General features: G+C 44.3%; 2 protein-coding genes across 22 annotated transcripts; one reads left to right on the top strand and one right to left on the bottom strand.

The window, feature by feature from the left end:
• Positions 1–130: 130 nt before the first annotated feature.
• On the top strand, positions 131–17,011 carry pcm1 (pericentriolar material 1). Of its 21 annotated transcripts, none has more exons than XM_053858213.1 (40): positions 133–311; positions 2,407–2,517; positions 3,352–3,600; positions 3,896–4,213; positions 4,557–4,727; positions 5,085–5,195; positions 5,376–5,553; positions 5,658–5,767; positions 6,020–6,287; positions 6,357–6,498; positions 6,694–6,906; positions 7,054–7,211; positions 7,276–7,481; positions 7,595–7,737; positions 7,820–7,949; positions 8,029–8,190; positions 8,368–8,546; positions 8,627–8,830; positions 8,933–9,194; positions 9,268–9,413; positions 9,483–9,703; positions 9,864–10,044; positions 10,127–10,416; positions 10,487–10,648; positions 10,806–10,862; positions 11,005–11,177; positions 11,446–11,577; positions 13,476–13,599; positions 13,859–14,026; positions 14,130–14,227; positions 14,425–14,559; positions 14,622–14,822; positions 14,892–14,951; positions 15,429–15,570; positions 15,632–15,765; positions 15,830–15,875; positions 15,942–16,099; positions 16,161–16,286; positions 16,365–16,488; positions 16,551–17,010. In XM_053858213.1, exons 1-40 carry the CDS (start codon positions 171–173, stop codon positions 16,574–16,576), a joined length of 6,360 nt encoding a protein of 2,119 aa, XP_053714188.1. In that variant the 5' UTR covers positions 133–170; the 3' UTR covers positions 16,577–17,010. The 21 variants fall into 21 exon arrangements, with proteins under 21 accessions (XP_053714195.1, XP_053714196.1, XP_053714182.1 ...); XM_053858223.1 differs by having other exon boundaries at positions 16,161–16,256; XM_053858218.1 differs by lacking the exon at positions 133–311 and adding exons at positions 382–565; positions 866–912 and having other exon boundaries at positions 14,622–14,951.
• A 370-nt stretch (positions 17,012–17,381) lies between these two features.
• Positions 17,382–22,893, bottom strand: asah1b (N-acylsphingosine amidohydrolase (acid ceramidase) 1b). Its single transcript, XM_053858236.1, has 14 exons — positions 22,676–22,893; positions 22,545–22,591; positions 21,229–21,319; positions 21,061–21,147; positions 20,887–20,965; positions 19,655–19,729; positions 19,545–19,590; positions 19,339–19,483; positions 19,102–19,156; positions 18,955–19,036; positions 18,585–18,716; positions 17,886–18,009; positions 17,751–17,807; positions 17,382–17,682 (listed from the first exon to the last, which is right to left on the bottom strand). Exons 1-14 carry the CDS (start codon positions 22,742–22,744, stop codon positions 17,593–17,595), a joined length of 1,179 nt encoding a protein of 392 aa, XP_053714211.1. The 5' UTR covers positions 22,745–22,893; the 3' UTR covers positions 17,382–17,592.
• Between the last annotated feature and the right edge of the window lie 310 nt (positions 22,894–23,203).

The following is a 23,203-nucleotide window of genomic DNA, read 5'->3' on the forward strand; positions in this document are numbered from 1 at the left end:
GGCACCTTTGTAACAGAGAAAAATAAAGCAGAAACAAAGGCATTAGATGTACAGTAACTTACACGTGATATTCATAAATATGGAGATAAATATGACGCATTTGTTAATGATGTGTTTAACAGCCAAAAGGATGACTCTTTGATAAAGCGTCTGCATGAACTTATTGTTACATGGAAATATCTGATAAAACAGTAGGCAACGCACCAATCGTCATACCAGAGTCAATCTCTTCCAAGCTCTGGAATGTGTTGGAAATTCTGAAAACAAACAAAAAAGGACTGATGAGTAAAATGAATGCTTTAATTGCTTATGTAAGAGACACTTCATCACGAATCCACATGCTATTGCACTTATGCACTGTAGGTGGCAGTGTGTGTTTTTAAGTTGTTTGCCATTGCTTCTAACGAAGAAGACGGTGTTGGTGGTTGCCTGATTTTTTTTATGGAATGATCGCGTTATAGATATTTTCACGATATCGTTGGTCCATGCGATACATTCGTCATAGTTTTTTATGGTTTATTTCAAGGTCGTTGCTGTGACTCTTCGTCCACTTTCTCCCTGAACGGTAAATGTCCAGGTTTCTTCATGGCGTTGCTAACAAACTTAGCTGTTTTGACAAAATAGAAGAGGTTCGTGTGCACTGCAGCCGTTTTGCTCGTTAACCTCATTGAATGTATTTAAATTCAATGGGTGTGTCGCGGAATAGTTTAACACACGTGAAGCGTTGCCTTGGTTCGATCAATTTAATAAAGTAATACATGAGTACTACTTGTTAATTTTGTCCATTGGAATATTTAACTAGGTGTCATGTCCGTGTTCTACGTAACTTATACGTAAAACTGATCTCTAAACTGCGTCTCTTTAGCAGAAGCTGTGGACTAACGTGTTGAGAGGTGACTCAACTGCCAAAGGGTAAAAACAAGAGTTGTGGCTTTATGCAGTGTTCCAGATGTGATGCATTGCGGATATTCGAGGGGCATTTTTTTTTATCGTGATCAGATATTTAGGTGGCCCACATCACGCACAGCTAACCTCTTGATACTGTTGTAGAGTTACATTGCGTACAAGCATGTTTTGCCAGGTGTAAACCGTGGACATGATGGTTTGTTTTGATGCTAAACTGTCTTGTTTAAACTTATACTCGATTGTAGGAACAATTCCAGAATTAAATAAAAGCCAGTAAATTAAATTTCGTATGGCATACTTTAAATTGTCAACTGTTCATTAATTTAAGTGGCACCAAAATAGGATTTATACATTTATAACTTAAATGGAGAAATGAAAACGAATCATCGATTGTAGTTCTTGGTGAGCATTAACAGCTGGTATGGCATGAGGCTAGAATGGACCTATTCTCCGATCTTCACCTTAGAAGTAAAGTTGACATAGTCAGAGACGAAAATACTTCCGCATACTTAAAAATGCGAACATTATCGATTCGCGATGAAGGTGTGTCCACTCCGATGCAGCAGGTGGCAGTGTGGTCCGTAATGTTGCTCCTAGCCTCATAGCAGCAAGAAGTTTTGCTAAGGTTAGTGTTGACGCTTGTTTGTCCGACTTTTAAAGCAAAATGACTTAACCAATTACTATGTTCAAAACGAGGCGCATCTTAAGTCAAATTGCATGATGTATTTCCAATGCGTTTCTATTGCGCGTGGTCGAGGTAGCTGACGAAAGTGGTCGGTCCTCGGGGTTGCCATAGCAATTCCCGGGGAACAGGCGACACGACACCTGCGAGTAAAGTCGTGAAAGCAGTTTGGGTTTAACCAGAGACTGTCGCTATGCTATTGTGACTGAACTGCCTGTAAACTGGTGTTTCGCTAGTCGGCGTTTTAAGGACGAACCTAGCAGCACGGTGTGTGAAGGGGCATTGCTTTGCCTGGGAACCGGAGCTGGGCCCGCTGAGTAGGAACTTCAGCTAACAGCGACGTAGGAACATAAACTTGCGTTTTTTCAAAACGGGTTTCTTGTGCTATACGTATGTCCGAGCTTATTGTCGTGTGTCTTATATTAGTCGCTACGTGGTAATGTTTGTCTAGTGCACTGTTATCGTCCTCCCAACATACATTTGGCGCTATGCCTGTTCGATACAATAAATTGATGTTAAAAGCGATTAGAATGATCCTTTTATCTATGTGCTTCATCATAATTCACAGCAGATACACATGTTGTACATTTTTTTGACTACAGGAGCAGGTTCCTTGATAGAAAACATCAATAATTTTGATTGTATTTAATACATCAAGTTTGTTAAGCTTTGAGGCAAACATTCCTGTGAGTGCTGAAGAGTGATTTAATGTCTTGACTATCGCCGGCTTTACCTTTCTTCCCAATCAAATTAGGATGTGCAAACAATGACGCATATTGTCGTCGTTGACACGTCTTCTTTTTTTGTGTGTCTTAAAGAGAGCAGCCAAAGGGATGGCTACGGGAGGTGTTCCTTTTGAGGACAGTGCGGAGGAGCTACACAACTGGAGTATCACAAATGTCAGTCTGGAAGACAGGCTGAACAATATGGTGAGGCTTTATGCTGCTTTGCGTTCAGTTACACGAGTCTTTGTCACCACTGTCCAAATAAATAGTTTTTGGGGTGTTATTTGCCGCAGTGAGCTATGTAAGTTGACATACCATTATTTATTAAAGAGAATTCTTTAACTTCATTGTTGTTATTGTTACAAGTGTTGCATTTTTGGCGTTCAGATTAGTTGAACACAATTTAAAAGCAACATATTTGCATCGTTTTGTCTTATTGTCAATTAATGTTATCAATTGCCATACGTAAGTTGTTGGACAATAAAACAGGGTCTGTATGATGATAATCATATTTTTCAATAATATCAATACATTTTAAATATGTCTCTCCACAGTGTTTTAATATATGACATATCCAATGAAGTCTCTTGGGATCCTGTTAATGGATTAAAAAAATGAAATGCTCTTCCACCAGTTTCCACCAGCACTTCTTATAGCATATTGTTCATGGCCATCTCACTCGGAACGGCTTGTCACTGAGACCATCATATAATGAACTGTACTAATGGGCTTCATCCAAATAAATAAAGAAATAAAAATGCATGAATAATGATATAAAATGATTGTATTAAAAAAAATTATTAATAGCATTAAAATGATACAAAACAACAAGCAACAGTGTTGTTTTGTTCTCCTCTTTCATGCATTTGTAGCTATAGTTTCTAAACTGTGCTGCTTGTGTTTGAATGAGGTTTAGCAATTTTGTCTGCGCGAATGACCTGTCTCACATTTTTTGAGGGATTGTACTGGGTGAACAAGTTTTCCTAAAAAAACATGTATTAAAAGATAAAAATCAACAAGCATTTTGTCATTGACCAGGATTGGGGTGTGCAGCAGAAGAAGGCGAACAGATCCGCTGACAAGAACAAGAAGAAGCCTCCGGCTGGGGTGGTGGAGAGCCGTCTAACTAATGACATTTCACCTGACTCAACGCCTGGGGCTGGACGCAGGAGAATACACACCCCTCATTCCTTACCGCACATTAAATACACCACACAGATGTCTGTCCCAGACCAGGCCGAGCTGGACAAGTTGCGTCAGAGGATCAATTTCACAGATCTTGATGAGGTAAAAATATGTGCGTGTATGTGAACACGTCTTGATAATCATGACAATAAGTTGTCCATATTAACATATTGTGGAATGGATGTTTGGCGAATTCTTGGTGGAAGGCTTGAAGGACTTCTGTTAGTTTGTGCCTTTATTTTAAAACATTGTCTTGTGTCATCCAACTGTTTTCACAGTTAGTTGAATAAGTCACCAACCTGGTACCCTGTTGTAATATATTAGTCCTATATTTTTTGTCTGAACATTTCAGTTATTCTAGGTTGGTAGGAATAATCTTTTTTGATTCTTACAACAGCGAAGCGTCGGAAGTGACTCACAAGGTCGCGTCACTGCTGCCAACAACCAGAGACAGTTGGGGAGCGATGTCAAGAAGCCCTTTCTCCCTCTACATGTTAACACTAACAAAAGCAAGGAGTTGCAGCCTCCCTCATTTTCTGCCCCGGCTACTCCAGCACTAACCAAGGAGACGAAGAAACAGAGTCCAGTACTCAGAGATTCAGCAGCACCAGTGGTACTCAGAAAGGATATATCACGACGCACTGGTGGAACTGAGAGGGGGATCACTGGTCCAAGAGAACACAGGAGGGGAGAGTCGTCACTCGACAACAGCCAGGTGGCACTTCTGATATTTTCATGCTGTTGAGTGTGTTTATTCTGATGACTTGTTCACAATTATGAGTCCATCAAATCATAATTAAAATTGTCTTCCTAACATTTTGCACCTTCATGCATTGTGGTATAACAATATTTTTAACGTTATTTCATTTAATCCTGGAACTCCGGCGCAGGTTGGCAGAACAGAAACAGCTGGAATGAGTCTGTATTTAGGACACTTATAAATAAGCCGCCCTCTGTGGATTTAGTGCCCTTGTTAAACCCAGTATGAGCTGAAGTGTGAAGTCTCATTTCCTCTTTGTTTGCTCTCCTATTCCTCAACACTCCTCTCGTGGTCACAGGTTGTGAGCAAGCTGGTTCAGATCCGGGAGTACATCAGTAAGGCCAGGTCCATGTGGGCTGACCTGGTTGAGAAGAACGATGTGCCGGCCAATGTGGAGCGACTGTCGCAGCTCATCGAGCACCTCAAAGAGCAGGAACAGTCCTACTTACGATTGCTCCAAAAAATGCTGGTGAGTGTCTTTTCGTATTTTTAATAATTGTATGGCAAATGTTTTTATATGTAACAATAGCTAATCTTACTTAGTTGTTTGAAGCTATGGTAAGTTTGAAGACAAGGTGGTGGAAGAAATTGACCATAGTGGCGAGCTACTTAAAAGTTCTGAAAACGAGTGCAAGAAAATGTATAAAAATGATTGTGTTCATTATTCTTTCACAATTTTACCACTGCGTATATGTGCACAAAGGTTGAATTAAGTGCATTGAATGAATGTTTAAATATTTTACATTTTTTAAAGAACACATTGGAGACTTTTCTCAATTTCTGATGCAATAAAGATTTTTTTTTGTGTCTATTGTTTTGTCACCAGGCACAGCACAATGAGCAGGACGATGCTGGGACTATGGATTCTGCAGTGGGATCTGGATCATTAGCTGAGAGCAATGTTGAAAATCCCTCTTCTGATGCGTATAATGCAACGGTAGGAGACGTCTCAAGTGTCACTTTGGCTCATACAAAGAAATCTTTCTGATTGAGTTCAAACCTGGAAATTGTTCTGAGCCACATTTGCAATTTAAAATTGTATTGCATTGTTTGTTACTGTGCCGATGAGGTGCTGATGAAAAGGACTGCTATACAATGCAATGTATGCGTTGTGTAGGTGGGTCCACTTGATGCTGATCAGAAGGAAGAGCTGGAAAATCTGCGGAAGCAGCATGAGTTACTTAAAAAGATGCTGGAGCAGCAGGAGCAGCTGAGGGTGTTGCAGGGTCGGCAGGAGGCTCTGATGGCCATGCAACACAACGGAGGACAGGCTCTGGCTGTCGTCGATGATACTAGTGAGCAACATATATTTGATCTGTTGAATTTAATGTATGTCAGTTTGTCTTAAAAAAGAATGCACAAAACCTTTTTTGTACTTGATTTTCCTTTGGATAAACAGTTGTCACAGAAACTACGGGAAGTGTGTCTGGCTTGAGCATCACATCGGAGCTGAACGATGAGTTAAATGATCTGATCCAGCGGTTTCATAACCAACTTCATGACTCTCAGGTAAAAAAAAAAGTTTCTGTTAATAATCCAATACTTAACCATAACCCCTGCGAAAATCACAAATTACCGTTGGGCAAAACTGCTCCAAAATTTTGAGATTTCAAAAGTGGAACTGTAATTGTATTGTAAATTTCTCCATCATGGGATTGAACATCGAAAACATAACGAAACACTTGAGAGTTTAGAGAGTCTTGTGTTGTTGAGGTTCAAAGTGTTCTCTCTCTCAATTATTTGTCTGTTCATTTTGCATAGACCAAGACAGTTCCAGACAATCGCCGGCAGGCAGAGAGTCTCTCCCTCTCCAGAGAGGTGGGCTGGTCCAGACCTCCTCAGGCTCCAGGACCTCCTCAACACAGGCCTCTACTCCATTCTGCCTCTGGCCCTCACACTGGCCTCGACACCGGTGCTACTGCAGCCAAGCTCACTAAGCTCCAAGAGCTGCAAGACAAGAAACAAACTATGGACCGGATTCTTCAGGAGCTACAGTCACTCCGAGATCAAACGCTAAACAACAACTACTGTGAGGAAAAAGTCCCTGTTTACTGTTGTTGTTTTCAGCTTGTTAATACGTTTGCTTGCTTTGATTAAGGTCGTGGGGTGTCGGCACAACGCAGCTTGAGCTTCGGAGGATCATCTGACTATCCACCTGCTCTTGGCGCTGCTGCTTCTACATCTTTTCACTTGTCACACAAACAACACCAGGACCATACCAAATCCACAGATAAGCTCAGGTATGCGCTCAAACTAACTTAATGGGATGCTCTAGTTTTACCATGGTACGTATGCAACTGGAAACAGGGCTCTGCACGCACTAAGGCGTTTGACAAAAGCTTCTGTTAAGATTTTTTGTCTCTTTGCACTCGTGTTCTCTAGGATCATAAGAAGAGATGTGATTATTTTATTCTTGTTTTTCATTATTCTGGCAGGAAACTGAAGGAAGTCCACAAGCGTTTGAACGAGCTCCGTGAGTTGGTGCAGTACTACGAGCAAACCTCTGACATGATGGTTGATGCGGTTAACGAAAACGTCAAGGAGGAGGGCGATGATGAGGACGAGGAAGACGAGACTGAGGACGGCTCCTTATTTGAGGCCATATTTGACTCTGAGCAGGAGACTCACCAGCCGGTCACGAATATCCGGTAATTGGTTGTCATGACAACTCGCACTAAATTGAATAATTGTATTTGAATGACATGAGTGGGTGTCGCTTATGATGACTGATATTTAAAATCCAAACTTCATCATGCTTGTTAGATAAGCACATGATGTTCTTTGTATCCCTGCAGGAACAAACCACAAACTGGTAACTGGGCTGACCGAAACAGCTTGACCATCGGGGGCAGTGCCCAGGGAAGCACATCCAACAACCATGACAGCCGACTCAACAGGGATTGCGAGATCAACAATCGCACTGCCAACATCCGCAGCCTTAACGTCACCATAGGTACTGAGATGTTCCATTTGCTCTTAATATTGCATCCTAGAGTTTCCTCATGTGCTATCTTCAGATTGTCAGCACAATCGGGACGCTCCTTATAAACAGGCCAAGGGTGATGAGGACCGGAATAATGATGGAGCGCGGCCTGTGACGCTGGACAACGAGTCAAGTCGTAGAAGCAGCCTCGATGATGCTGATGAGTATCCTCCAAAGATGCACCGGCAGACAGCAAAGCAGAAGCTCAGGCAGCTGCAGGAGCTAGTAGCTATGGTTCAGGTGGGATATGAAGGAGTCTGACAAATTCTCAATTTCAATACGTATATTTGTGTGTCATGTGTGAAATAAATTAAGCTCATCTTCTTGATAAAAGTTGTGCGGTTTGATTCCAGAGCGATGACACAGATGTTACAACGGCAAATGAGGATGATTCTCTGCAACAACAGCCCAACAACACTAGAGCGCCTGTGACGGAACCACAGAGCACCAGGTCAAAGCAGAATCCGAGGGAAGTTTCTCTCTCAAGCAAAGCAAGGTATGGTCATGTTGCCCTGCTGGAAGTGTTTTACGGCAGTTGTTGCCGTTTCATTTACATTATGATCCCCTTTAATGAACAGGGAGCAGCTGTATGAGGAGAAGCTGCGCCAGCAAAAGCAGGAGCTGAAGCAGCTGCATGAAGAACGACGCAGACTTATCGAAATTCAGGACAAGATCAGTGACCTGCAGTGGGCTTGTCCAGATCTACAGGTCAGTTAGAGTAAAAAATGTCAATGTGTATTTGAAAGCAATGCTTGTATTTTCTAATGTGTTGAATTCTTCCTTCAAGTCGTCTGTGTCAAGTACGGGTCAGCAGGGGCTTCTTCGGAAAGTTCCTGCAGCTTCATCCACTCCAGCAAAGCCGCTTTCTTCCCCGGGGCCAAAGTTCAATTCTGTGGGACTCAAGCCTACGCCACCAGAAGCTGCGACTCCTGCTGTCACTGACAATGAGGTAATACACTATACTGGAATACTGGAACCTAAAGATGTTTACCCCCCGTGTTACAATGGGAAATGTTCTCCTCTTCTCGATGTAGTTCTACCGCTGATTTTTTAATAATTTTTTTATTGAGCTGGGCTTGGAGAGCCTGCAGCTCTGCTAACATGCCTCTTCTGTTCCTGCACAAAGCAGCTTTGGTCAGAGATGCGCCGCCACCAGATCATGCGGGAGGAACTACGTCAACGAAGGAAGCACCTAGAATGTTTAATGGCAGAACACCAGAGACGCAATGGCTTCAGTGACTCTTTCAGACTGGATGACAATGATAGCTCAGCCACGCCCTCACAGCCCGCTAGTAGAGATGAAAGGTATCAATGTTTAGATGACTTATATCTTATTTGTTGGAGACTGCGAGTCTATAGAATATGGACAAATGATGTACCTTTAGGACTATGGCTACCTGGGGTTCAACTCCCTGCAACCTGAATGCTGGCGACGAGGATGACGAGGAGGTGGAGGGAGAAAACTCGGCAACTGGCATAGATGAGGAACAAGAAGGTGGCGCTGAGAGCACATCTGATGATGACGATGTTCAAATCTACTCGTCTGGCAGGGACCAGCGCCGCTACACTAATGGGAACAATCGAGAATGGTACTTGTTTCATTGCAGTCTCAATTCTAAGATGTTAATTAATTATTAATTATTTTGTCATTTTATAGTTTCAATCTTCATACTGAACTTTTTATTCCTCAGCAACCTGCAGCCTCTGCCGACCTTCTCCTGTGATAGCAGTGTGCAGCCTTCTCCTCAGGGCAAAGCAGATGCCAAACCATTCTCCCGAGGTTTGAATCAGACCGCGAATCAGCCAGGTCCGAGACGGCAGGAGAACCTGCGCTGGGCATCTGACCTGTCATCTGTAGAGGGCTCGTGGCACTGGCAGGAGCAGATCAGTCAGCTCCAGGGACAATTGGACTTCAGCACCAGCATGTGTCAGACTCTTCTGCAGGACCAGCAGGTTAGACCGTTGAAGAATCATCGAAAAACCATTTACTTCTGAGGCTTTCATTTTCTCTGTTTTTCCCCTATAGAACCTTTCCTACATGTTGCAAACGTTGCTGACTGGTCAGTACAGCATGCTACCCAACAACCTGTCATCACCGCAGGTCCACCTGGTTATGCACCAACTCAACCAATGTTATACCCAACTAGCATGGCAGCAGAACAATGTCCAGAGGTACAGTCCCAGTTATAGTTTCCTCCATTTAGATGAGCTCTCTCCTAATCCTGTCCATCTTTCCACCAGACTAAAACAGGTGCTGAACGAGCTCCTTCTCCAGCAGCAGCAGCAGCAGCAGCAGCAGCGGATTCCTCCATCTGCAGGTTTGGCAGCACATAACCAGAGCTCCTCCAAAAATCCTGCCACCTGTCCGTCGGCTTCTTCTGGTGTCTTTCCTCCATTTTCCTCCTGTCTACATTCACCAGCCAACAACATGGCCTCTGCTGCCTTACCTGCACATGCTCCAAGTATGACATGCATGTGTGACAAATAGTCCACAGTAAAATACCATAGTTTCTGAGGGGATTTATAGTCAATCTTTAGTTTCGCAATGTTGTAACTAAGTCTACAAATTCAACTATGATTGTAAAAAGGTTTGTCTGATTATAACCATTGTGTCTTCTGCAGGCTTTAGTTTGTTCCCCCTCTTTCCTGGAACAATGGGAACAGCCCCGGCAGGAGCAACAGAGCAGCGGAGCCCTGACAATCCAAAGCAGCATTTGGATGCCAACCATTCGATGAAAACAGAGTACATGAGTTTCCCTCCTCCGCTGCAGCGTTCCCCATTTAATTCCACCACAGAGACAGAGTGCGTCCTTTGCCATATGGATATCAATAAGTACGTCTGTGGTGCAACCGTTTTGAACTCTTTTCCCTGTGCCATCTCTCAGATCTGCAGGTTGGCTCGATGCGTTGCACAAAAACAACACTGTCGCCGATCAGACATCCAAGACGGCAAATGAGTCACCGGCGACCGGACCCCGCCGTAACAGACTGCAAGATCTCGACCAGGCTTCGCAAGAAAGCTTCAGCAGCTTGGTCGATCCCTTTGACACGGCCATCATGACTTACAAGACTGGGCGAAAGGCATCTGCCCAGGCCAACTTGGCCACCAGAAGTAAGACACCAAAAACCAAAAGCAGACGCAGATGGAGCAAGGGACGCAACAACAACACTGATGGTTGGAAGCAATGCTTTTTTTTTTCCACGAAACATCTTTTTAAAATGTGTTCATTTTATGAACCTCTCAGGCCAGGAGAGTGACGGTGTCAGTAGCATTACTGACATCTGTCAGAAGAGGGCAGCACCGACTCACCCGAGGGACAAAAATCAGCATCTGTTGGATAAACTGACGCAAGAGAAGCTGGACAGTAAAAGCTCAGCCGGCAATAAACGAAATGACCTCTCCTCTGGTAGGGCTACCACATTAACCCATGCCTCCGTTGCTTTTTACATCTTTGTTTAACCTTTTCAGTATCATTTGGATTTTGTTCTGTGCACCTGTTTTCTGTGGCACATCTTTGAGTTTCCCTTCATTTACTTTATTGCTTCATTTTATCCTACTCACAGCTTATGCTTGGAGAACACCCTTCCTCTGTAACAGAATTGCATGCACAGAGGCACCAGGTAAAACCTCACATACATCCCTCCATATAACCCAAACGCTGCCATTGTTGACCTGAATAACATACTCCTCCATTGAGTCGCATTATCAACTGCTACACTTAGAATTGGGCTCTAATTTTTCATCATCCTTCCTTTTCTGAAGATGCCAGCAGCGACTTCTCGCTCTTCGAGGCTCTGAGGGAGACCATCTACTCTGAAGTGGCAACACTAATATCTCAGAACGAATCCCGGCCTCATTTCCTCATCGAGCTCTTTCATGAGTTGCAGCTGCTTAACACTGACTACCTTCGCCAGAGGGCGCTATACTCCTTACAGGTACGGAAAGCAGAAATGTCAGCGCTAATGTGGTGACTCATTCGTTCCTTAAATATAAACAGCAGCTGTGTTGATACTTTTATTGGTGCCTCAGGTGATAAATATTGGCTTTTGAATCAAAGGTAACAAAAGAGATGCAGAAATTGTGAACGTAAACTAATGATGAAACGATATCAACAAATGTTGAGGAATTGTTTCAGTGTGTTCTAAGCTAAGTGAGATCAAATCCATCAGTAAATGAAATGTTTAACACACGTCACCTCTGCAGGATATTGTCACCAGACACTTGTCAGAGAACGGTTCATCCAAGGACCAGATTCACCCTCTAGGACCTGAAAAATGGACTACAGATGTTCAGTCTGAACTCACACCGAGCCAAAGCCTGGAGACCAGCGATGATGTAAGTATGATCTGTCAACGCCTCGCTTCTCTCGAGTTTCTAGCCCCAGTTTGTCCTCCTCCGTTGTCATTCACTTCATCTTTCGTCCTGCGTGTTTTGATCCATTTTTCATTAGGCTCCCCTGAACCGTGTTTGCTTTCATCCCCTTGCTGGTGTCTCTCTCTGTTACCACACCACGTCTCTCTTTCTTCTCCTCTCCATTTTTAGCCACTACTGTCTTCATCGTTTTCAATTAGATTCGACAGCCCTTTTTGTCAGAAGCAACCCTCATTTCTCAACCTGTCGGCGGAATCAGACTTGTCTCCTTTGTTTTCACTGAGATGCTGAGCAATCCTCTATTTAGTCAGCAGATTTTCTTTTGAAATAATTCCATAAATAATGAGTGCAATTTCTTCTTTTCATTGATGAGGTCTTCCTTTTCAAGTCTATGCGGTTTGCTTTGATTGTTCTATCTCTCTCAGTCAAAGTTGTTCAAATCTTTTTTGTCAACAAGAAAAGTTCTTGTTCGAGTGATGACCGTCTGAGACTAGACGAGCCCTTATTTGTCACTGCCCTGCTCACCATACTTGTGGAAGATTATTCGAGGCTTTCACAGAGAGCGTTGTCTATTTGGCTCTGACCTTGAAGACAGTGTTTGATCAACCGCATTTAACTTAACTTGCAACATAAAATGTCTGATGAGAGATGATTTTTGTTTACAGAAAATTAAATAATGTGTCTTTAATTTATGTCCTTAATTCAAGTTATATATTTGTTAAAAGCTTTTGGCCTTTTATCGAAGATGTGAAAACTGAATAGTGTGGATTTATGGTCATAGTGTGACCATCTGCTGACATTTTTAATGTGCTATCCAAATGTTTAGCATTTCTTTCTGTCATTAATGTGTCGAAGAAGTGCAGTGGTATGTTTATTATGAGGAAACAACGACTTAATATGTTTAACATGAGAGTGTGCTTTTAAAGTATGTCCTGCTTTTTCACTTCAGTTTAGTTGTCATGACTTGAAAACTAATGGTTGTTTAGCATTTAGCATGTCACTAGCATGTCAACAACTAGGATGAAGAGCTTCATCTGGTCCAAGGGACGTGGAATTACATGTTTCTAGTCTGCTGGTCAGATAGCGTTCCACCTCCTCAGAGCCATGACAGTCAGGAATACTGAGGGCTGTGTGGTGCAACAACCTGGTTGGTTGAAACTTAGAGGAGTGGACAGTGGGGCTACCAGGTTTAGTCAGGTCTTGAACCAGACATGGTCTGCTGCAGAGGTCGGCAATTACATTTTCTAAAGGGCCACATTAGAAACTAACTGTTGTGAAAGAAAGACAGCAATGACTACAAAACATGACGGAAAAATGGCCACAATATATACTTGAGTACAAGGACAAAATGAACCTAAGGAGATGAAATGTAAGTAAGCATATTAAGAAGTGTAAATATGCCATGAAACTGAAGCATTTCATAATTTGAATATAAATCAACTATGCACTAGACGTTCAAGATAAAAGGGCAATTTATTTCAAAAATATATTTTCAGTATTCCTTCAATGTGTTTTGAAGAACAAGAAAAACACAAAAATGACCAATGAAAAGAAGAACATTTTAGTTTTAAGACAAGAAAATGCTATATTTACTGCTGATGTGGTGGTGGTGACTAAAAGAGAACAAAAAAAGCAGAAAAAATAGGACATATTAGTTGTACTTTTAGTCTGACATCAAACGGGCCAGGAAAATCAGGCCTCGGGCCGCATATGGCCCCCGGGTCGCACTTTGCCCTGGTCCGGTCCAAGTAGTGTCTCCAGGCTCGTCTATCAGACACTTTACAATTGATAAAGATTACAAGGTGGAATTACTGTATGCATGTGAGCGATGACACCAAGTACAATTTAATGGAATGTTGCAGGAGGTGGTGGAGAAGAACCTGAGGCTTCCTCAGGACTTGAAGAAGAAGGACGATACTGAGTCTGTGGGCAACGACAGCATGTCCACCTCCTCTAACCTGGATCCATTCGCCAAAGATGACCTCGGTCAGTTTTCATCACACAGTCAGGTGTTGAAGTAATTTACTGCCGCTAAAAGTCAGTAGATGGAGACAGAGATGTGAAGTGGGAACCTGGCATTTGTCACTGCCAAATTGTTTTTCTTTTTCCCCCTTTATTTCTTGGCGTGGAGACTAACTGCTGCTTTTAACAATATTCCAAGCTGCTTTTCATCTTTTTGCTTCATTGGTTTGGGACGCGTCGCCTGTCTTCACCTGATTTGTGGCTCTTCTCTCTGATCTAACAGGCAACACAGTGATTCACTTAGACAAAGCTTTACACAGGATTAAAGAATACGAGCGCATGAAGCTTAAAGCCGTGTTTGACACCATCCATGTGGATGGTGCGGGGGCTAGCGAGTCTGATGGTTCGAACGCTGAATGCGGTGCTGACTCCGCTGCTGATCCGCTGGAAGGTACCGCTCCGATCCTGCATGATGGCTCTCTCATCTCTCTCTCTTTTACCTGCTGCCGCCGAGGTTTAAATCCCAATGATAACAAAGGTTGTTGTGTTCACAGCAGAACGGGCCGGTGACGTCCCGCATCCGCAGATCGACACCCAGCTGTTGGACCGACAGATCAAAAGCATCATGAAGGAAGTGATTCCTTTCCTCAATGTAAGATGACGTCATCAGAAAAAATGTTTTGGTCCTTATTTTATTGACTCAGGAATTGCACTTTTTAAGTATTGGTTAGTTGTTTGTGTGAAGGTAGTTTCCTTATTATTTGCCGCAGCAGCTTGTATTTATTCATATTTTCCCCGTCGTTTTAACTTTTGAAACCTTGATTGAGAAATGACAGCCGTTCTTCTCAGGAGCACAAGGACGAGGTGTGTTCCCCGCAGCTGCTGACGTCTGTGCGTCGCATGGTGCTGACTCTGGCCCAGCAGAATGACGAGAGCAAGGATCTGGTCAACTTCTTCCACAGGCCTCTGGGTGGCATCCTGCAGGTTTGACCACACTCACCCTTCCATACCAAGGGGCTGGTCATCACTGCGTCTCCGTCCTGCAGGAGTCTCTGAACAAGTTCGTGGGCCGGACTCTGAATGACTGCGGGGAGGATCTTCTGGTGGAAATCTCCGAGATCCTCTTCAATGAACTGGCCTTCTTCAGGCTCATGCAGCATCTGGACAGCAGCAGCAGCAAAGTATCCTCAGCCGCCAAGCAGAAGACCAAGGAGGCTGACCCTGCTAAACTGAGCGGCGCTCTGAAGGTCGGTTTCCCTCTCCACACTCTCGCCACATGGGTCTTGGTCCTGTCTAAAAACCAGTCTCCTACACAGGAAAACAACGTGGCTGCTGGGGACAGATCCTATTCTCTGACCTACTTGGACGAAGACAAGGTCGGTCAAGTTTCCTTCATTTTCATTTGATTCTTGGTCTCCTCAAGAGTAAAGCAATGTCTGTCCGTCGTATCGTTGGCATCGCAGCTTGCTCCCTTCAGATCACCCCTGTTGTGCATTGTTTTTTTTGTTCATTACGATGCCTCTGAAACATAACGTCCTTTTTTTATTTTAGTTAATTTTTTCTTATTTCTTGTCCCTTAAAATACATGTAGATTTAAAAATGTGAGACACTTAAAGCTGAATGTGGTTTAAATTAAATACAGCATAACAAACCAACATTTTCTGTGCATTTTTAAAGTGTATTCACTTGTTTTTTTTTTAAATGTATTTTCAATTTTCTCTTGCCCTCCTCTCTCTGGGTGTGACAGCACCTCTCAACAGTCACAGTATATAACCTGGCCCCTGCTCTAGATCATGTTAATCGCCGTGACAGAACTTTTATGTGGCTGAGCTCAGCAGTCTCCTCCTCTGCAGGACCAAGACGAGGCTGAGCAGGAGGCAGAGCCCACGTTGCAGGCCTCCTACATGCTGACTAAGATGAACAACCAGAGGAGCAGTGAATCTTCCGAGGCTGAGGAGGAGCTGGGTGGAGGACAGGAGCTGCCTCTGTCCATCAGTACGTCGCATGTTTCCCGCCTCATGTCGTCCGGTCCTTCATCGGTTCGTGGTCTTCACAGACCTGTCCAAAGCCGAGAGCCAGGCTCTGACCAGCTACGGCAGCGGGGAGGACGAGAACGAGGAGGAGGAGATGGAGGAGTTTGAGGCCGAACCTGCGGAAGTGCAGACATCTGTGCAAGCTTCAGCCGAGGAGGTCGGCGGCTTCTTCATCATTCAAATAGAAATGTTTGATGTGACCAAGTGTGTCTGGGCTTCAGGTGGTGCCAAGTGAGGCCATGGAGGAGAAGAGCGAGGAGAGCGAAGGTCAGGGTTTGACTGGCTGGTCCTGGTACACAAGGAGCCAGAGTTGTTCAATCTTTCTCATGGTAGATGACGCCAACATGTCATTTGGGCCGGGGAACTCTACTGTAGTGGAGCAGACCTCAGACCAGCAGAGCGAAGCCACCGCCGTTGCAGTTCACGCAGCCGCCGTGCTGGAGAGCAACACCAGCAGCAGCACCGACTCCCCCGTCATGATCAACGCCGACGTGAGCATGACTCAGTTCAACACCGCACCTTTCACACCGTTCTGATCTGGTTCTGTCGCAGCAGGAGGTGGGCTCAGCCAACACCAGCCAGAAGTCAGACGAGGACGACTTTGTGAAGGTGGACGACCTTCCTCTGCAGCTCACAGTCATGTGTCAGGTGACAGCTGACCAAACAAACACACAGAAGGTGTTAGAGGAGCAGGTGGAGCAGGCGTGGTCAAGTCATGTGGGGTGGGTCTCTGAAGCTGCGTCTGTCTGGCCACAGGAGGAGCTGCAGAAACGCATCGTGGAGGAGCAGCAGAACAACAACCTGTCGGTGGAGATCCTCAACGGGAACACGGACACTCTGAACGGACTGGTGGGAACCACGGACGCCGTGAAGGACCCAGGTAGGAGCGGCCAGGTTTCAGGGACTTGACAAATCCACCTGAACTGTTGCTCTCTGTTTCAGAAAACCTGGATGTGCCGAGTGTGTAAGCCTCAACACTATCGTTCGTTGCAGCTCTGTTTCTTCTGTTCAAAAGAAAAGGTCAAATATGCTAAAATAATAAGTCACTTGAGCAGATATTTGTTCCACTGTAGCTCTCGGCTGAATGTGACCTGAAGTTGGGGAGGGGTGGGGGGAGTTCATCTTGTTGCTGCTGAAGTTTCTGTTCAATCCATGAGCTGTTTGGATCCACCCTTCAGCCTCGAGGGACATGGATGTGTGTCGGTTCAAGCCCACTGTTGTTGCACTGCTCTGCATCTCTGCACTTGATTCCTGTTGATTGACTCATCTCCAGTTCCTTTCTGTCAAGTTTTAAGCTCCTTTTAAGGATGATCTTTGTTCACGTGTGAATGCAAATGCATCGACATGGAAATTTTAGTAAATAAATTGTTTAATAAGTGACGTCCACACCTTTTTATTGTTGAGCTTACATCACAGACGCTCAACATGCTCTTGGCAGTAGTGACTCGCCTAAGAGTGAGGCTTCATGAGCTACTAAGGCTTTATAAGGAAGGACAAGTGTAGCTAGGTTTAGGTCCAATCCAGAACCATATGGGGATTTAAGTTCCACTCGTGGCGCTGTCAACAATAATGACGTTTTTCTGAAATAGTTGCAGGAAGACTTTAGATGTCAGAGCAGAGAGTGCCACCTAGTGGGCTGTAAAAATGGAGCTTCCCTTCACTACTACTGCCGTGGCATTTACAAGTGCCCTAATCTATACATACACTATAGAGAGCGCCACCTTTTGAGCTGTGAAGATGAGGCTTTGAAGCAAGGTATCGAACACAGGAGTGTTTAATTAGACTTTTAATTACACATTAGGAAAAACAGTGGTCGACAGTAATCAAAATTGTGCATCTGTGAAGCAGTTTTTCTTTCGTTTTTTTTTTTTTAAACAAAGTGGAAGACAAACATTTCTATTCAGACTTTCCTGGATTTTTCAGAGGTGGTAAACATGAACGTTTAGCCGAACTGGGACGATCTGGAAAGCCACTGAGGATGGGGTCACCAGGGCATGCAGGGGTTGGGACAGTCCCGGATGTAGGACTCCAGTCGCCCCTCGGCCACCTGCATCAGCGTGGTGTAGGTGGTCAGCTGCAACACAAGGGTCAGGAGGTCAGACCATCGCGCCACCACTCTGATCAACCACTCGGCAAACACACCTTGTTTAATACGGGTTTAGTGGAGAGGACGTCGTACAGGGTCTTCACCGAGATGTTCTGTGAAAGCAAAGGGGGTTTGAGCATCACGGGAACAACGAGAGCAGATGTGAAATCCACTTCCTGCTCCTCACTCACAGCCTGCGTGGTCTGGTTCATGCACTTCATGGCCGGCGTCCTGCGGTCGTCCAGGAACAGCGGCTCCTTCCAGTGGTCGTAGTTGGTTTCCAGGACGTACCAGCGTCCCAGTTTAGTGTCGATCCTGAGCGACACAAACCTTACATTTACCACGATCAATTGGAGAGACCACATGATGAAGACATCAGTGTTTCACCATCAGAGGAAGAGGCGTGACTGGAGATCACAAGTTTATCAGTCATTTCTTCTTTTCATTTTAAACCTCACAACCTCATTTTAGACATGTGATGAAAATAATCCAGCAAGGCGAGTGTTGCTACCGGTGACGGCCTGGTGAGGCTTCACGAAACCTCATTTTCAGAGCCCACTAGATGGCGCTCTGCTCTAAAATATTGGGGTTCAATAATATTTAAACACTTCCCATCATTGTGAGGCTGCCTAGCGCCTGCTTCATGTTTCATGAAGCCTCAGATGGGATGACCTGAAGGGCTTACTTTAAAATGATGTGATGAGTTGTAGTAGATCAAAGCCACAGATTCTCAGAAGAAGAAATGCCATTTGTGGGCTCTGAAAATGATGGTGCGTCATGAAGCATCATGACTAGGAGACCAGTTCCTCTCAAGTTCAGCAAAAACCTCTGCACTACAAAAGTTGGAACCTAAAAGTTTCATCTGAGAAGGGAAGAAGACGTCGACTCACTCTAGCACGTCCAGACTGAGCTCTCTGGACCTGGTGATGATGCAGCCCTGGCTGCTCTGGTTCCCTCCCAGGATGAAGTAGGCCGGAGCCAGGAGTTTGGTCTGAGCCAGTCGAGTTTTTGCCTCCTCGTAGCTGACGGAGAGACGACACGAGAACATGTGTGATGAGCGTCCTGCAGAGATTAGCATGGAAGCTACTGATGAAGCTTCGTGAAGCCTTGTTTTCAGAGATCCATAGGTGGCACTCTTTGTTTAAAAGGGATGTGAGATTCGACTATTTTTGTGGAACCTCACATCATCTTTGAACCAAGAGAAGACGATGCTTCGCAAAGCTTCACTAGAAACCAGGTCTTGATAGAGAAGACTACTACCTTGTCGCGTTCTCCAAGACGGAGCGTGTGAGGAAGCTCATCCACATCCCGTCTCGCTTCCCGAGGATCCACTCCACGATGCCTGCGGGTTCACAGTCGGCCATTACAGATCAGAATGCGATCGGACTCCACCCCAACTGGACTCACCGATGTATCCTCCGTCCAGACTGAAGCGCTCATTCATCGTCAGGGTGAAGGCTTTCTGTGGAACAGAGAAACAGTCGAACACTTGAAACAATCCCGAAGCTTCATGAAACAGTGTCCTCATTTTCAGCGGTCACTCGATGGCGCTATGAAACCTCACACCACCTTCTCAGCTCTGAAAATGAGGACACTGTTTCATGAAGCCTCGTGAACCCGAGGCTGGTTTCCATGCGCTCTTACAGGCTTAATTCCCGTCAGCATTCCCACGTAGCCGGCGAAGTTTGTGGATTTGAAAACCGTCTTGTTGTTTCTCTGGAAGTCCAAGTTGACCACGAGCGGCTTCAGCTTCTCGCTGATGATCCACGACTTGTTCTTCATGTCCCAGCTGAGCAGAAGAGGCACGTCAGACTGGACGGTTATGAACTGGAGGGATGATCAAGTCTCACCCCAGAAACAAGCCAAAGTCCAGGTTTCGGCCGTGAATGAGGTTTCCTGTCGGACAGGTGAGGCGTGTTTTAGGACTTTGGAACCCTGAAGGATCATGGGAGCCTTTTACCTTTCGGGTCTTCAGCCACCACCGAGGTGCAGACGGTAAAGACTTCGTAGAAGATGTTGAACAGCGCGACTTCGCCTTCATGTGGTCAAACAAGAGGGAAGGAAGAGTCACGACAAGTTGTCCAACCCACAACATGAGTCACACAAACCCAACTGAAAAGCCCTTTGTACATATATACGTATACTGATGAAACTTTATTGTTGTTCAAAGCCAAAGCCTTCACAGCAGACAGTGCCATCTAGTGCAGCGATTCTTTACCATAGGGCTGAGGCACACGGTTGGGCCGCGAGCGCCCCCTAGAGGACCGCTAGAAGTTTTTTGTTTCACACCTCTGGGCTGCGAGGAGACACAGTTTTAATACATGAGCCACGTATGGTGGCAGTAGTGAGTCACTGAATTGACTTGACAGCTGCAAATCTCTGATAGTTGCCAACTATGGAGAACTTCTTGAAAAGAAAAAAAAATATATAGAAAGTGATGGTGCACCCAACTGTAAACACTGTTCACCTGTTGGAGCATTTTTTTTTATTATTCGCATTTTATGGTGATACTTTCATTTACACTTCACTTAAAGAAAATAGTATGTTTTCTTATGTGAGTTTTATTATATTTATTTTATTCATGACATATTGACAGATGATACATGACAGATTTTTTGAAATTTCAGTTTGCATCAACTGTATTTTTCTTCTTTTTTTCTATAGTAAATTTGATGACTTGCACCTGCTTCTGCTGCTGGTTGGACTTTTACATGACAAATATCTTTGCAATGATCACATGGTTTCATGTCATTTCACAATCCTTCACAAGGTTTTGGTGTGTTTACGCGTATGAACATATGTTTACAGGAATAGAATATATAAACATATATTCTATTCTTCGAATGGGCCCCGGACCCTTTTGTTCTGGAAAAGGTGAGATTAAAAAGGTTACGAACCCTTGATCTAGAGGGCTCTGAAAATGAGGCTTCATGAAGCTTCATTAGCTCCATACGCAATGATACATTTCAATAGGTTCAATTGAAAAGGTGGTCTGAGGTGATTCAGAGGGAACTGGACGAGCCACCTGAAACCTGATTCAGAAGTCAGCTCGGACGCCACATTTGAACTGCAGAAGTGACGTTTGTGCATTTCAGAAATGCGTTTGAAAAAGGCACATTTTCATAAAAAGCCCCGCAAAATAAAATAGTTGCAGCAACCATGAAATGACAAATTTCAAATACAAGCCCTCACCCAGGGGGATCCCGGAGGCAGCTGCGATCCCCTTCATCTCCTCCCCAAAGGGCGGCGGGAGAGTGTCCACGATCAAAGGCTGCAGACCACCAGCGCCGACAATTAGAGGAGGATTTGTGAAAACGGAAAAGTGACGAGTCAGGAGACAGATCAGAGGCAGCCAGTGACACTCACCAGCGAAATGTCCACCAACTCTATTAGCAGCCCGCTGGGCACAAAGGCGTCGGCCAAGTCTTTGATGGCCTGAATCATCTGGCCCAGCTGGAGAGGAAGGAGAAGAGGAGGAGAGTGAAATATGAATCTGGGGGACGAGGCCCGCGGCGGCGGCGGCGGCTTTCCTACTTCTGCCTTCTTGTCGGAGATCAGGCCGGTCCACCGCTTGCTGGGAGGCAGGTCCAGGTCCAGGGTGTACCAGGGCACCGACCCTTTATACCTGAGCACAGCCGCAGAGAGTGAACCCATCATTCACCTCTGTATTTCACAAGTCTCACGACCATCTCAGCAATAACGCTGCGTCACATCTCAAGATTCCATGGTGAAAATTTCATTTTTGATCTCCTCTATTTAATAACGCATTTAAGATCGATGGATTTAGAAAAATCAACAAATGAGCATCACATTAAAACATTTATTATGGCAACATTTTGACCTCATAAATTCACAATATTGTTATTTTTACTCTCTTCGTCTTCACAAAGCAAATGGACGACCTGTAACACGCAATATTTCAATGACTTTCACTCATATATATTTGACAGAACGTCTCATGGATTTGTCTAAATCTGACTATTGACCCAGTCTATTTGTTTATATATATATATATATATATATATATATATATATATATATATATATATATAGTGCATCTTTCTGATAAGTATTTATCTCATATTTATTTATTTTTGGACATATAGTTTTTGAGGCCTCAGACCGAGATTTCGTTGCCATAATATAGTGATATGTTTTTGTGCAATGACAATAAAGAAAGTCTAAGTCTACGCTTATTTGGGTTTGACATCTCAACATTTGACCAACCAGCTCAACATTTTCAGCAACAATCCTCATGTATTTCCCCTCAATTACCATCTCCAACTTGGCGTCTCAGTACATTGACTCGCTCCACAGAGTCACTCACTCACCCAACTGACCAAAGCAACATCTGGAGCGTCGATCTTAACACAACTATGAGATTTATTATCTGATATTTCTGACTCACACTTTGACTGAATTACAGCGGCGTTCACTAGATCTCGGGAAACCACAACTTATAGCAGTTCTCTATCAAGTATGAAAAGCAGAACTTAGTCAAAGCTTCACGCATTTCATCACACAATTCTACTATGAGTGAAAATAATGATATAATGATTCACAATAACAAACTAAAGTGCGATATTTAAATTTGTTTATAGCTTTCTGTATTGACTCCTCCCTTCCGACTGAGTAAATGTTTTATGAAATTACTTTACAATGCCGTGTTATTTACGAGATAAAGACAGATATTGAGTTTATTGTTCGCGGAGTCCAGGAAACCAGGGGTTTATAGGTCAATGCTACATTACAGAGTGTCCCTGAAGGCAGCACAGAGCAGAGCACCGAGGTGTTACAAAACACTTTGCAGACGAACTCAGTTGTAAAAGCAGTAGACGAGCATTACTTACGTGGGACCTTTGGGCGGATACATCTCTGCCCTGCAGTCCTCCGTGTACTGTCAACGACACAGTAATATATTCTCATTTCACACAATTTCGACTCGACTCCTGCTTCAGAAGAGGCCAAAACAAACTCTTACCGGTGGCACAAACTGCGTCGTCGCGACACAGAACAGCGTCGCCAGAATCAGAACCGAAACGTGACCCATTCTGGCGGTTTGTTGATGTTTTCCGGGTCCAACGTGAATGTAGTTGCGCGCAGCAGGACGGGTTTGTTTATCCCGTCACAGCCGGCTCATTTGAAAGCGGCAGAAGGGGAACCGGAAGTAGGCATGCTCGCTCAGAACCTACTCGGTGCTGTTTTTACTGAACAGTGCTGCAGCTTAAGCATCCTTGACGCGTATTTTATTAACGCACTCCTCGTTTACATCTTTCATGCGCAACTTGTTGTTTGCGCTATTTGTCTTTGATCGTGTACACCCCTCAAAGTGAAGTTGGTAGGTTCCACCCGGAAGTTTCGAGTTTTATTCAGCACTCGTGATCAAGTCTTGCATAAACTTGATTCGTAACCCAAGTCGATCGATAAATCGTGGTCAGATCGTTCATTTAGGATCAAACTGTAGTTATTTTAGCGACAGGTTTGCCTCACTGGTCAATCTGGTCAGACC

The sequence above is a fragment of the Synchiropus splendidus genome, chromosome 2 (assembly GCF_027744825.2).
Source record: "Synchiropus splendidus isolate RoL2022-P1 chromosome 2, RoL_Sspl_1.0, whole genome shotgun sequence".
NCBI lineage: Eukaryota > Metazoa > Chordata > Actinopteri > Syngnathiformes > Callionymidae > Synchiropus > Synchiropus splendidus.